We start from the raw sequence: 16,012 nt of genomic DNA, 5'->3' as shown, positions 1-16,012 counted from the left end.
ATTTAAATCATGCAACCTTGCAATCTGTGAGCGGCAGGTTCAACTTGGTCTGAACAAGGTGGCTAAATGGGCAGACGAGAATGGATTCTGCTTAAATCCACAAAAGAGCACCTGCGTCCTTTTTTCTAGAAAGAGAGGACTGTACCCCGACCCCGACATTGACCTGCAAGGACAGCGTCTACCTGTAAAAACGGAACATAAATTCTTAGGCATTATTCTTGACACAAAGCTAACATTCATACCACACCTAAAACATCTAAAAAACAAGTGCATGAAAACAATGAATATTTTAAAAGTGTTGTCACGCACTACATGGGGTAGTGACAGAAAGTGTCTGTTAAATTTGTATAAAAGCCTCATACGAACACGCCTAGACTAGGGGGCCATAATTTATCAGTCAGCCACCCCAACCGCGTTGAAGATGCTGGACCCCATCCACCATCTAGGTATTCGCTTGTCTACAGGTGCCTTTAGGACAAGCCCTGTAGAAAGCCTTTACGTGGAATCCAATGAGTGGTCCCTCCACTTGCAGAGGACCTACACAGCTTTCATGTATTTCCTTAGAGTGAATGCAAACAGTGAACATCCCTCATATTCCACCGTAAATGATTTGTCCAGCTCCCACCTCTTTCATAACCGACCTGCAGTAAGAGAGCCCTTCTCGTTGCGTGTGAGAAGTCTGGCTGAGGAAATGGATGTCCCACTCTTTGAACATCGTCTAATGACACCCACTATACAGGTCTCACCGTGGCAGTGGCAGATTGTAGACTGTGATTTGTCCTTTTTACATGTTACGAAGCACGCCCCGGTTGCACACATTCGAATGCATTTCCTCGAACTGCAGCATAAATACTCCTGTCCGGAATTTTACACCGATGCATCAAAGTCTCATGCTGGCGTCTCTTATGCAGCGGTTGGCCCATCATTTTCAGATGCCGACACCCTGCACCCCCAAACGAGCATTTTCACAGCAGAGGCTTATGCAATACTGTCGGCTCTTAAACATATCAAAGAATCGAAAATACCAAAAACAATTATCTACACAGACTCGCTGAGCGTAGTAAAAGCTTTAAAATCTCTTAAAAGGCACAAAAATCCCGTAATAGTATCGCTTTATTCATTAATATGTAATATTTATGCGTCTGGGCAACATGTTGTGGTGTGCTGGGTGCCAGGACACCGAGACATTGAGGGAAATGTACTGGCAGACCAGATTGCCACATCCATCGACGCAAAAGCTGGAAACACATCCATGCGCGTCCCTGTTCCCGATATGAAGCCATATCTACGCAAGAGACTTCGAGCCCACTGGCAACGTTTGTGGGACGCCCAGAGTCTAAACAAACTTCATTTAATTAAGCCTCGCTTAGGGAACTGGCCATCGACCACGAAATCTAGAAGAAATGATGTCCTATTCTGTAGGCTCAGAATAGGACACACTTATGGCACGCACAATTACTTGTTGTCTGGAGGCGAACCCCCGACCTGTACTAGATGTGGGGAGGTACTTACTGTACTTCACATCCTAGTACAGTGTCCACTAATAGAACCTGAAAGAAAGAAACACTTCGTTCAAGCCTATAGAGAGAATATACCCCTTCACCCAGCGATGTTTTTACATACTGACCCGGTATTTCAGCACGAATCAGTTATAGCCTTTTTAACCGACATCGACATTTTGAAAGTTCTTCGCCCGAGAGATTCGTAGCAGGGTTTTCAGAGGACGCTGCTGCGACAGCATTTTGAAATGCACTCTCCTCCAGGCTCTTGCTTCTAAGGGTCTCTGTGAGGCAGTAGTGCCTTGTATCGCTCACAGCTTTTTTATACCATATTCATTGCGCCCTATCACATCATTGTCATGATCTTATTAATTTTGTATTTTACGCACCTTTAGTGCGCAGATTTTAGGCCCCTTTACAGCCACCCTACACCTACCCACTGTCATTGATCATACCATTGCTCACTCAGTACACCACGTCTTGGCGCTCTTTGGCCATAGCTGGCCCTTGCGCCAGAAAACAACATATATCATCATCATCATCAGGGTTAACCTTGTGTGGGTAGCCAACCTTGGATATTCCATATTTGGTTATAGTAGTGGCGTACAGCTGGCGTCTGTAGGACCAATCTTTCCCAGGTATTGCAGCGTCCCCTCGTTGGGCTCCATGGTGGGTGGCTAGCGCCGCTGCCGAACATTCACCTATACGTATGGCAAGTTCTTTCCCCCCACTTCCTGATCGCCGTCTGAAACGAGGGTGCACCGAAGATGTTTTCCAGTTTTTTGGACGCCAAACACAGAACTTCCCCCGATTTCATGTGATCCACTCAGAAAAACCAGATAATTCAGTGCGGACGATTTCACCTTTTCTTGTGTCAAAGACTTTGACTGATATTTTTGGACCAGGCTATAAAGCATCTAGGATGACAAGCGGGGATCTCCTCTTGGAACTCCGTGATCTCAAACAATACGAGAAATTGCCCAATCTAGTGTCATTTGGAGATGCCCAATTAACAGTAACCCCACACCGTACTATGAATACCACCCGTGGCGTTATCTCAGATGATGATCTGTTGAAGCTGAGTGAGGCTGAACTCCTTGAGGGTTTCAGTGACCAAAATGTCATCAATGTTAAACGGATTAAAATGAGGCGAGATGGCAAAGAACTCCAGACCAAGCATCTAATACTTACTTTCAACTCAAGTGTCCTGCCCGAGTCCATCGAGGCCGGGTACATCAAGCTTCGTGTTAGGCCATATGTGCCAGATCCCCTTCGATGTTTCAAATGCCAGCGGTTCGGCCATAGTTCGCAGAACTGCCGAGGCCGCCAAACTTGTGCGAAATGCAGTGGTCATGAACACTGCTCTGAGTCTTGTGAAAGTTCTCTACATTGTGTTAACTGTGATGGGGAGCACGCCGCATACTCGCGGTCGTGCCCATCCTGGAAAAAAGAAAAAGAAATAGTGACAATTAAGGTAAAGGAAAACATAACTTTCAAGGAGGCACGCAGGCGGGTATCGTACCTGCCGAAAACCAGCTTTGCCGAAGTGGCGCGTCAGGGGGCAGCGCCACAACGGCTGCCGGCGGCTGTCTGGCACACGCGTAGTGAGCCGGCGGTGACGCCATCCGCCCCCTCGGCGGCTGCAGCTAGCGCTGCTCCGCCATCTCAGAACAAGAGGCCATCGACCTCCGGGCTGGTGGCCTCCAAGGTCTCGTCCCTCGAGACAAGGCCTTCACGTCAAACTAACCGCTCGCAAGAGCGCGTGTCCAGCGCCTCGCAAGAGGACATGGACACAACACTGAGTGTCAGGGCGCAGCCAGCGCCTAAGGAGCGGCGCGATTCAATCGACCGCTCCAAAAAAGAAAAATCTCGTGTCACGGCGCCTGAAAAAGGCCCGTGAGCTAACACTGCATTCTTGAACACACAGCATAAAACACTATACAAATGGATACACAATCCTACAATGGAATGTGAGAGGACTTCTCCACAATCTCGACGATATCACAGGACTCCTCCATAAATATAAGCCAGAAGTTCTGTGTGTTCAGGAAACGCATTTGAAACCCCAACAAAGAAACTTCCTCAGGCAATATGCTATCTTCCGGAGAGACCGTGACGACGCTGTTACCCCGTCCGGTGGAGTAGCAGTAATTGTAGATAAGTCTGTTCCTTGCCAGAACCTTTCTCTTCAGACGCCCCTTGAGGCGGTGTCTGTGCGAGCAATTCTCTTTAACAAATTAATAACAATCTGTTGCATTTACATACCGCCTCATTACCAACTTAGCAAAACTGATTTCTACAAGCTGATTGACCAGCTCCCGGAGCCCTATATTATAACTGGTGATTTTAACGCTCACAGCACTTTATGGGGAGACTCCCGGAGTGATGCCAGGGGCCGACTTCTAGAAAACTTTTTGGTAACATCTGGTGTGTGCCTTTTTAATAAAGAAGAGCCCACCTATTACAATATCCATAACAATTCATATTCGTCTATAGATTTAGCTATCGGCACTGCGAGCCTCCTTCCTTACATAGACTGGAATGTTGTCAAGAACCCATTCGGAGCGATCACTTTCCTGTAATGCTTAACTTATTACAGGAACTTGACAGTCCACCCCATGCCCCCCGTTGGAAAATACCGTCGGCTGATTGGAAAACTTTCAAAGAGTCAACATGCTTATCACAAGATTTTATGAACAATTTTAGTATTGAAGACGCTGTAGCGTATTTTACTGGTTTTATAATAGACGCAGCCGAAAAGTTCATTCCACAAACAAAAGGTCTCTCATGTAAAAGACGGGTCCCCTGGTGGAATGAAGAGTGCAGACTGGCACGAAAGAAACAGAACAAAGCATGGGGTGTACTGCGTCGCTTCCCGACTGCGGGAAATCTCATAGAATTTAAACTGGTAAAATCACAGGGTAGACGGACGCGGCGACAGGCAAGGAGGGCTAGCTGGGAGAGGTTTCTGTCTGGCATAACATCTTACACACAAGAGTCTAAAGTATGGAATGGCCTTAGAAGGCTAAAGGGGCAGGAAACCCATCCATTACCGCTTGTCAATGAACAAGGGAACGGCTTGGAGGACCAGGCGAACGCTCTCGGTGAACACTTTGAGCGTGTGTCTAGCCCGACCCAGTACTCCAAATCATTTCTTAAACACAAACAGATAGCTGAACGCAAGCCACTCGACCGTAAGTGCACACAGAACAACGCTTATAACCTTCCTTTTACTATCGCTGAGTTAAGAGCTTCTTTGAATGTGTGTAAAAGCTCTGCCCCGGGGGCCGACAGAATCATGTATGACATGATTAAAAACCTCCACACAGACACATTAAGGACGCTCCTAGTACTTTTTAATAAAATTTTGACTGCCGGGTACCTTCCAGCTGCATGGAAAGAAGCTATTGTTGTTCCAGTTCTAAAGCAGGGTAAAGATCCCTCCTCTGTAACAAGCTACCGTCCAATAGCGCTTACGAGTTGCCTTTGTAAGCTCTTCGAAAAAATGGTTAATCGCCGTCTGCTGCATTTTCTGGAATCGAACAAACTACTTGATGCGTGCCAGTGTGGCTTTAGGGAAGGCCGGTCGACGACTGACCATCTCGTACGCATTGAGGGCATTATTCATGATGCCTTCATTCATAAACAATTCTTTCTATCGGTATTCCTCGATATGGAAAAAGCATATGACACTACCTGGCGTTACGGAATATTAAGAGACCTTTCCGAAATGGGAATCCGTGGAAACATGTTTAGCTTAATTGAAAGCTACCTTTCTAACAGGACATTCCGTGTTAGAATTGGAAACACTTTGTCTAGGCAATTTGTGCAGGAAACTGGAGTGCCTCAGGGTGGCGTCCTTAGTTGCACCCTTTTTATTGTTAAAATGAATTCATTGCGCTCCTGTATACCACGAAGTCTATTTTATTGTGCATATGTTGATGACGTCCAGATAGGATTCAAGTCATGTAACCTGTCCATCTGTGAGCGACAAGTTCAGCTAGGCCTGAACAAACTGTCTAAGTGGGCTAATGAGAATGGATTTAAGTTCAATCCCCAAAAGAGCTCCTGTGTCCTGTTTACAAGGAAAAGATGCTTGGTCCCAGAGCCAATTATTGAACTCCATGGAGAACGCGTACCTGTGAATGCAGAACACAAATTCTTAGGTATCATACTAGACTCAAAGCTCACTTTCATTTCTCACATAAAGTACATTAAAAGTAAATGCCTAAGAACACTAAATATCCTTAAAATCCTGTTGCACACAACGTGGGGTAGTGACGGGAAGTGCCTCATGACTGCACAAAAGCCTTATATGCTCGCGTTTAGACTACGGTGCTGTAGTCTACCAATCTGCTTCACCCAGCGCCCTGAAGATGCTAGATCCTGTGCACCATTTAGGTATCCGCCTCGCGACCGGTGCCTTCAGAACAAGTCCCATACAGAGTCTCTGTGTAGAATCAAATGTGTGGTCTCTTCATCTGCAGAGGACATACTCTAGCTTCTTATACTTTCTGAAAGTAATCTCGAATTGTGAACATCCATGCTATTCTATGATAAATGATACAACATCTACAGTCAAACCTCGTTAATACGTAGTTGGCCGGGAATGACGTTTGGGTACGCACTAAGCGATGTACGAATTAACCGTCAGTGCCGGTTTAGCGGCTACTTACCAGCCAGAAAAGAACGCCACGATCCCCGCAAACACACTCTCACGCACGCACAGGCACGCTAGCTTTATTCACTGGCAGGCAGCAAAAAGTCAGTTATTTTCACTTTTGCGACACCACGGACCCGAGCACATGGGGGTTGGACCCTCCCGCGTCTAACCGTGCGCGGCTTAGCCGTGTCCGGGGAAAAGGGGATCCTGGAGGTTGAGCCGAAGCCGGGTGTTTGGACCTTTATGGCCCCCTGGCGGACGCAACACACCTCTTTGGCCTCGGCTTCACGTAGACGGCACCCCCGGACTGACCCACCCGGGGGGAATCGGTAGTTGCCCTTTCCTGTCCTTCTCTCCCAATCTTCGTCTTTCTCTTTCACTTTCAATCTTTCCTGTCCTCTCTTTATTTTCCTTTTACTTCCGATTTCATGGGCAGCAAGGGTTAACCTTGTGCATTATATCCAGCCTTGGGTATAGGTATTTGGTTATAGTGGGGATGCACCGTTGGCGTGCACAGAACTGAATAGTTTGTCCTGTGTCGTCCCCTAGTTGGGCTCCATGGTGGGTGGCGGCCATCCCTGCCGAATATAGGAATCTCTTAATGGAATCCAATTTCCCCCCACTACCTGATCGCTCCCTCAAGAGGGGGCGCACCGATGAAAGCTTCAATTTTTTCATGCAGCCGAAAGAAACATTCCCAAAGTACCTTGTAATCCACAGTCAGCATGAAACCAAGACAGTCCGCACAATATCTCCTTTTGTTGTGTCAAAATCTTTGACAGAATCGCTCGGCCCAGGCTACAAAGTAACTAAGATGGGAAGCGGCGATCTTCTTCTTGAAGTTCGAGACAAGACCCAGTACAGCCAATTAACAAAACTCATTGCGTTTGGAGACATTCCCGTATCAGTGGGCCCACACAGATCATTGAACACTGTCCGCGGTGTCATCTCTGAAGATGACCTAATTGACCTTAGTGAGAGCGAGCTACTCGAGGGGTGGCAAGATCAGAATGTAGTAAAAGTACAAAGAATAACCATCAGACGCGATGACAAGCAAATCCCGACGAAACACATAATCATTACCTTTGGAACAAGTAACCTACCAGACTCAATAGAAACTGGATACTGCAAACTCCGTGTACGGCCATACATCCCGAATCCGCGCCGATGCTTCAAGTGTCAGCGGTTCGGGCATGGTTCGCAAACCTGCCGAGGGCGCACCACCTGTGCAAAATGTGCATCCAATGAGCACCTATCTGACTCCTGCACTTTCACCACCCGCTGTGACGGAGATCACCCCGCGTACTCCCGTTCATGTCCGTCTTGGAAAAAAGAGAAGCAAATCATTGAACTCAAAATCAAATTTAATCTGTCGTTCCAAGAAGCACGCAAGCGTTTCTCTATGCATAACCAGTCTAGTCCGTCCTACACCGATGTGGCGCGCCGGGGGGCAGCGCCACGTCATTCGGCGGCCGCTCAAGTCACACGGAGTGTGACGGCAGCCACACCATCAGCCCCCCCGGCTGGAGTAGCCAGCGCTGTTCCGCCCCCTGCTAAGGAGGACCAGCAGACCCGCGGGCCTGCCGGACCCAGGGCCACTGCCCGTGCAGATAGGCCCGAAACCCCCGCAAACGTGCCCGCTGAGCGGGCACTATCCACCGCCTCAGATGAGGTGATGGATACAAGAAAAACACCGGCGTCTCAGACGCCCAAAGAACGGCGCAGCTCCCTCGAGCGCGCCGGGAAGAAAGGGAAAACCCCCATCACGGGGCCTTGAAAGGCCTCGTGAGCTAGCTTAATTTACCTCTCAGACACACAGCACAAAACACATATAAATGGATACACAGATACTGCAGTGGAATGTTAGAGGTTTACTCCACAATCTTGATGACATTCAGGAACTCCTTCACTAGTTTAATCCAAGGGTGCTGTGTGTCCAAGAAACCCATCTTAATTCTTCTCATGCGAACTTTCTCCGGCAGTATGCCATTTACCGAAAAGACCGCAACGACGCCCTTGCCTCGTCGGGCGGTGTGGCCATAGCAGTAAATAAAGGTGTTGCTTGCCGGCAAATACAGCTTAAAACGGCTCTGGAGGCAGTTGCTGTCCGTGCAGTACTCTTTAACAAGATGGTAACAATTGCTTCACTATACATCCCCCCGAACTACCACCTATCAAAAGCAGAATTTCACAGCTTCATCTATGAACTGCCCGAACCTTATGTTGTCGTTGGAGATTTTAATGCACACAACACCCTTTGGGGAGATTGTCGCTGTGATGCTAGAGGGCGCTTAGTAGAAAACTTCCTCCTCTCTACAGATGCATGCCTGCTAAATAAGAAAGAGCCTACATTTTACAGCGTGGCAAACAAAACATATTCATCTATCGATTTAAGCATCGCATCTAGTACACTCGTGCCATACCTAGAGTGGAACGTGATTAAAAATTCATATGGAAGTGACCATTTTCCTATCGTCCTAAAATTAACAAAAGCTGATGAGTGCTCTCCACGCGTCCCCCATTGGAAAGTCGAGTCAGCCGACTGGAAGCGGTATGAAGAACTCACGCGCATAAACTGGGAAGACATCTCTACGCTTCCTATAGATGATGCAGTGGCATATCTGACGGCATTTGTTGTTGATACGGCGTCAATATGTATCCCCGAAACAAATGGTTCACCTTCCAAACGACGTGTTCCCTGGTGGAACGATGAATGTAGGGAAGCGCGAAAGAAACAAAATAAGGCTTGGAATCACCTCCGCGACTCTCCGACTACAGAGAATCTTATCAGCTTCAAGAAAATAAAGTCTGAAGGAAGAAGAACACGCCGCCGTGCCAAAAGGGAAAGCTGGCAAAGATACATATCTAGTATAAATTCTTATACAGACGAAAGAAAAGCTTGGAACAGGGTAAACAAGATAAAAGGCCGTGAAACTCATCCTCTACCATTAGTGAATACACAAGGAGAAACTCTTGAGGCCCAAGCTGATTCTCTAGGGGAACATTTTGAGTACATTTCCAGTTCATCCCATTATTCAGACACATTCCTGAGACACAAGCGACAAGCAGAGCGACTGCCTCTGGATCGGAAAGGAGACAGAAATGAACGTTACAACCGTCCATTTAACATGGCAGAATTTCAGGCTACACTAAATTGTTGTAACAAATCGGCCCCTGGAAACGATCAAATAGTTTACGAGATGATAAAACACTTACACCCCGAAGCACACAAAACACTCCTATCGCTTTTCAACGCCATTTTCTCTGCCAGCTATATTCCGTCCGCCTGGAAGGAAGCAATCATAATACCTATTCTTAAAGAAGGCAAGGACCCGTGTTCGGCCAGCAGCTATAGGCCTATAGCCCTGACAAGCTGCTTATGTAAACTCTTTGAGAAAATGGTGAATCGACGCCTGATCCATTATCTTGAAATCAACAAAATAATAGACCCCTTGCAGCGTGGTTTTAGGGAGGGTAGATCCACAACTGATCACCTTGTTCGCATCGAGGCGAATATACGGGATGCCTTCGTGCACAAACAGTTTTTATTATCGGTATTTTTAGATATGGAGAAGGCATACGATACAACTTGGCGTTTTGGAATTCTCCGTGATTTGGCTGCAATGGGAGTCCGAGGCAACCTTTTGAGAGTGATTCAAAGCTATCTATCTAATCGCACGTTCCGTGTTAGGGTTGGTAATATTCTATCTCGTCCATTTACTCAAGAAACGGGCGTACCACAAGGTGGTGTACTGAGCTGTACTCTATTCGTTGTGAAAATGAATTCGCTCAATACTGTCTTGCCTAGTACGATGTTTTATTCGGTGTATGTGGATGATGTACAAATAGGTTTTAGATCATGTAACATTTCTATCTGTGAGCGACATGTACAACTTGGGTTAAACAAAGTAAGTAAATGGGCTGACGAGAATGGATTTAAACTGAACCCTCAAAAAAGCACTTGCGTTCTTTTCTCGAACAAGAGAGGTATACTACCTGACCCCTGTATTCATCTTAATGGACAACGGCTATCTGTGAGCCATGAACACAAATTTTTAGGCCTCATTTTAGACACTAAATTAACATTTATCCCCCATTTAAAATATCTGAAAGCGAAGTGTCTGAAGACAATGAATCTACTGAAGCTATTGTCCCGGACATCTTGGGGAAGTGACAGGGGATGCCTTTTAAACCTCTACAAAAGTCTCATTCGGTCGCGCCTCGACTATGGGGCTATAGTATACAACTCCGCTGCACCTAGTGCTTTGAAGATGCTAGATTCCATTCACCACTTAGGTATCCGTGTTGCTACAGGTGCCTTCATGACTAGTCCTGTAGAAAGTCTGTACGTTGAATCAAACGAGTGGTCACTACATCTCCAAAGGACATACTTAAGCTTTGCCTACGCCCTGAAGGTTAAATCAGATAGTCAGCATCCATGCCATTCTACCATTCACGACATGTCCGCGGCCAGGCTGTTCCGTAACCGCCCGGCCACTAGGCCTCCTCTGTCACTTCGGTTGGAAGCACTGTCAGAAGAATTAGGCGCCCCTCTTCTGAAGAATGTTCTAATGGCTCCTACTCGGCTGCCACCACCTTGGGAGTGGCAGAATATACAGTGTGACATTTCTTTTGCTGAAATATCGAAACGAGCACCTGATACACGTATACATTCACATTTTCGTGAACTTCAGGATAAGTATTCTTGTGCTGAATTCTATACAGACGCTTCGAAGTCTCCTGCTGGTGTTGCCTATGCAGCTCTAGGACCATCGTTTTTAATATCTGGTACATTAAATCCACATACAAGTATTCTTATGGCAGAAGCGTACGCGATACTCTCTGCAGTTAAACACATAAAACAAATGAACCTCGCAAAAGCTATTGTGTTCACGGACTCATTGAGTGTAGTCCGAGCTCTAATGAGCGTACGAAAAAACAAGAACACTGTTTTTAACGAACTATATGCATTGCTGTCCTCAGCTTATACGGTTAAACAAGTCATCGTCCTATGCTGGGTGCCTGGCCATAGTGGCATAAAAGGCAACGAAGATGCTGACGAGAACGCTACCTCAGTAGTTTTTAGCAACGCCGACAGAAACATACCAATTCCAGCCACAGACCTTAAACCATATTTACGTCATAAGCTGAAGAAGCACTGGCAGAAACAGTGGGATACCCAGGTATCCAATAAACTGCATTTTATCAAACCAAAATTAGGGCACTGGATATCAGAGAAAACAGCACGATACAAAGAAGTGCTCCTCTGCCGATTAAGAATAGGTCATACCTTCGGCACCCACTCTTACCTACTGACATGAAGTGATACTCCGTCATGTCGAAGGTGTGGCGACACCCTTACAGTGCTCCATGTCCTCATCCAGTGCAAGGAAATAGAAAGGGAGCGTAAAAAGTACTTTTGTTCTGCATATCGCCAGCATATCCCATTTCACCCAGCATTTTTTCTGAGCAACGAACCACTTTTTAACATAAACACAGTTTTTAGCTTTTTAGATGAAATTAACGTCTTAGAAATCATTTGGCCAGGTCATGTGTAGCACAGCCTAGTCTTCGAGGCTGTAGCCGCAGTGACATAAGTTCTTATACCACACGCCTCTCAGCTCTCTTCTTCAAGAGCCCTGTGGAGGCAGTAGTCCTTGTATGTCATTTATTATATCACCTTTTCGTAGTGAAACTTTTATGCTCATTTTTATTTTATCATGAATCATTGTCATTCTGTTTTACGCTGTTTCCAGCGACCAGTTCTTAGGCCTCTTTACAGCCACATAACATGTACATTAGCAACTCAATTAAATCACTTCATTCATAATAGATAAACATTTTATTACCATATGTCATGGCGCTCTTTGGCCATAGCTGGCCCTTGCGCCATTAAACACCACACATCATCATCATCAGTTATTTTCACTTGCCGCCGTGGTGGCCTCGCCGCGACGACGGCATCTTCGAAGTCAGCAAGTCCAGCAGCCAGTCCATTAGGCCTCGCTTCTCTGCGAACGCTCGCATCACTGCCACAGCACGCGCCGCGTCGGATAGTGAAGGGCCGTCGTCCACTTCGACATCGCTGTCCTCCTCACTTTCGCTTGAAGCTGGACGAGGTGCGACGGCAGCAACAATGTCGCTGTCTGAAAAGTCCGGGGAGGTGGTCACGTCGCCGTCGACATCTCGGAAGGTGCCGAAGTTCACCTCCTCATCTGCTGCACCTTGCCGCTCGAGCACTTCAACCAAAAGGTTCTCGCAGTCCTCGGCGTCTTCACCGTCCGCGTCGTCGTCGCCTTCAAGTATTTTGAATTGCGCTCGCGCGAAACAATTCTGTATTGTTGCCGGCTGGACCTCCCTCCATGAGTGCGCGAGTAGGTGTACAGTGCCCAGTAGGTCTATGGTGTACGTTTTGCCGCTATCCATAACGAGCAACATCCTCCGTAGCAGATTTTTGCGGTACGTCTGCTTCACTGAGCGGATGATGCCCTGATCGAGGGGCTGGGCGAGCGCTGTCGTGTTCGGAGGCAAAAAGAGCAGCTTAATTGCCGTCAGGTTGTCCAAATCGACATGCACCGACGCATTGTCGAGAACGATCAGGACATTCCTTTTCTTGGCAGCAAAACGGCGGTCCAGCTGGCGCACATACTCCTCGAACAGCTGAGCAGTCATCCACGCCTTTTTGTTGTGCTTGTAAATGACATCGGATGGCAAACGGGCGCCTTTGAAGCAACGCGGTTTTCCGTACCTGCCGATCACCATCAGTGGCAGCTTCTCACTACCGGTCATGTTGACGCCGAAAGCGACCGATACCCGATTTTTGGCATGTTTCCCGCCGGTGCACTTTTCATTCTTAAATGCCAATGTCCTGTCCGGAAGCAGGCAGTAGAAAAGTGCCGACTCATCAAAATTGAAAATGTCGGCGGCATCGTAGGCTGCCAAGGCTTCCTGCAATTCGTTGTGCTGCCACTCATCAGCGCCTTCTTTGTCCGCTGCAGCAGCCTCACCGCAAACAGCTTTCCCCACTATGCTGTAGCGAGCTTTAAATCTCGACAACCAGCCGTTGCTGCAGGCAAAACCGGTGCAATTCAGCTGAGCTGCGAAAGTTAGCGCTTTCTCAGCCAGAAGGGGTCCACTGACTGGCAGGTTCATGCTACGCGCCTTCTTCAACCAAAGCAGCAGGGCCTTTTCTACTTCGGGAAAAGCAGAGTCTCTGATGCGGCACCTCTTCAGATTGCTGCCTGAGCCGCCCCGCAACTTTTCGCGAGCGTTCCATATTCCGCACACAGTCGTCAGAGGCAAGTTCTTCTCACGGGCTACCGCAGATTTCTTCGCTCCATTTTCAATGGTGCGAATGATTTCCAGTTTTTCCTTTACACTCAAAACGTGATACGGCATAACAGTCTTCACGTGCAAATTAAATCGCACAATACGCGACCAAACAATGCAAAAAAAAAAGAAGGACACGCCGCGCAAAAGAACGTTGTAAAAGCACACAACACTACGCAAAAGCACACCACCACTGCCGTTAGCACTGGTGGACACGGGAGAATGAAAGAAAAGAATAAAGAAACGTGGCGTTTGAGCCGTTACGATGCTTGGATTGGATTCCAAAGTGACAGCGAATTCCCCTACCCTCAGCTCCTGCGGGCTACCAGAAGCTAATCTCGAAGGCCACGCTTTTGCGCCCTTTGATCGGCAACAACCGTACGAACAAAAAATACGTCGACGTGGCCATGTTGTGACGTCACTACGCTGACAATTGTAGTTTACCAATCTCGAAGGCCATGCTTTTGCGCGCTTCGATCGGCAACTCCTGTCGTCGCCACTGAAATTTTGGCGATTTTCTGCCCGTGAACATATAAAAACAAAGAAAATGGTACGCACTAACCGTATGTAATGCAACAAGCGACTACGGCTTAAGCGGTCAGCCAATACATGGGGTTCAATGGGGACCGGGTGGGGGAATCTTCGCGACTACGTTTAAACCGGACTTACACATTAAGCGGGTACATATTAACGAGGTTTGACTGTAGTACACTTTTTCGCAACCAACCTTCGGTGAGACAGCCCTTTTCACTGCGTGTAAGGAAATTGAGCGAGGACATGGGTATTCCGCTCCCTACACATGAAATAATGGCTCCAGCAACGCCGCTTTCGCCATGGCTGTGGCAGGAGATAGTCTGTGACTTGTCATTTGAAGAGATCACTAAACACGCTTCAGAAGTACACATTCGTATGCACTTCCTTGAGCTCCAGAGCAAGTACTCTTGCCCAGAATTCTACACAGACGCATCGAAGTCACACTCCGGCGTCTCATATGCAGCTGCTGGTCCATCATTTTCAGAATCCGACGTCCTGCACCGCGAAACCAGCATCTTCACTGCAGAAGCCTATGCAGTGATGGCGGCTGTGAAACATATTAGGAAAACACACCTTCCAAAAGCGATTATATTCACAGACTCCCTAAGTGTAGTGAAAGCTTTAAAATCACTACAGAAACGCAAAAATCCTATAATCAATGACCTTTACACGCTGCTATGCACAACCTATATGTCTAACCAACATGTTGTATTATGCTGGGTGCCTGGGCACAGAGGCATCGAGGGAAATGTGCTAGTGGATGAAATGGCTAAAGCTATGGTAACGAAAGTTAGCAATTTGTCCATAGGAGTCCCAGCCACAGACCTGAAGTCGTTCCTTTGTAAAAAGCTCAGGAGCTATTGGCAACACTTGTGGGATGCCGAATGCTTGAACAAGCTGCACGCAATCAAACCCCAGTTAGGAAATTGGTCACCACTATCAAAGTCACGACGATGTGATGTGCTCTTTTGCCGACTGAGAATAGGGCACACCTATGGTACCCATTCTTATCATTTAACTGGTGCTGAACCTCCCAGCTGTGGTAGATGTGGCGAGAGGCTGACCGTCCTCCACGTCTTAGTGGAGTGTCGGGAAGCAGAACCTGAACGAAAAAAGCATTTTCCTCAAGCTTACCAGCAGTGTATCCCCCTCCATCCCGCACTGTTCCTTGGCGCAGAACCATTCCTCGGGCCTAAAGCGGTGCTTAATTTTTTAAACGATGTTGTGTTGCACGTTATTAGCCCAAGAGATTTGTAGCACGCCCTCTCTATAGAGGGTGCAGCTGCGATAGCAGTACTGTAAGGCACAGGCCTCTGGGCCCTTGTGCTCAAGGGCTCTGGTGAGGCAGCTGTGCCATTGGGTTGCCACATTTAATTGTATTATTCAGACATAGAATATGTTTTATGATCATAGCCCATATCACTTGTCATTCTCATTATTTTAGCGTCTATATATTTTACGCCATTTACAGCGTATGTTTTAGGCCTCTATACAGCCCATGTGCAATCACCATCTGCCATTTACCACTTCATAGACTACTTCATACTATCTTTCTAGGCGCTCTTTGGCCATCCCTGGCCCTTGTGCCAATAAAATTCATATATCATCATCATCATTGTATGCTGGGTACCTGGCCACAAAGGTATAAAAGGCAATGAAGCTGCTGACAAAATTGCTACGTCAGTAACCTTTAGCTATACAGACGCAAATATCCCCATCCCTGTCACAGACCTAAAGTCTTTTCTATGCCGTATGCTAAGGAAGCATTGGCAAGGAGAGTGGGATACCCAGGTACTAAATAAGCTACACATGATAAAACCAAAACTAGGGAACTGGATAACTGGGAAAACAGCACAATATAAGGAAGTACTTGTTTGTCGATTAAGAATGGGACACACTTACAGTACTCACTCTTACCTCTTGACTGGGAATGATCCTCCGATTTGTAGTAAGTGTGGAAATATTCTGACAGTTGTCCATGTTCTTA

At 47.1% G+C, this 16,012-nt stretch overlaps 1 protein-coding gene across 1 annotated transcript in view; it reads right to left on the bottom strand.

Moving 5' to 3' along the window:
* LOC125944344 (tigger transposable element-derived protein 4-like) overlaps window positions 1-13,560 on the bottom strand; it is a 30,117-nt gene extending 16,557 nt beyond the window's left edge. The window contains exon 1 of the mRNA XM_049664739.1: window positions 12,193-13,560. Within this exon, the coding sequence (XP_049520696.1) occupies window positions 12,193-13,560 (1,368 nt within the window). The remainder of the gene's footprint in view (window positions 1-12,192) is intronic.
* Between the last annotated feature and the right edge of the window lie 2,452 nt (window positions 13,561-16,012).

This window comes from Dermacentor silvarum, chromosome 3 (assembly GCF_013339745.2).
Source record: "Dermacentor silvarum isolate Dsil-2018 chromosome 3, BIME_Dsil_1.4, whole genome shotgun sequence".
Taxonomy (NCBI): domain Eukaryota; kingdom Metazoa; phylum Arthropoda; class Arachnida; order Ixodida; family Ixodidae; genus Dermacentor; species Dermacentor silvarum.
Note: the sequence above shows the minus strand (reverse complement) of the source record. Positions and strands in the feature narration are given on the sequence as shown.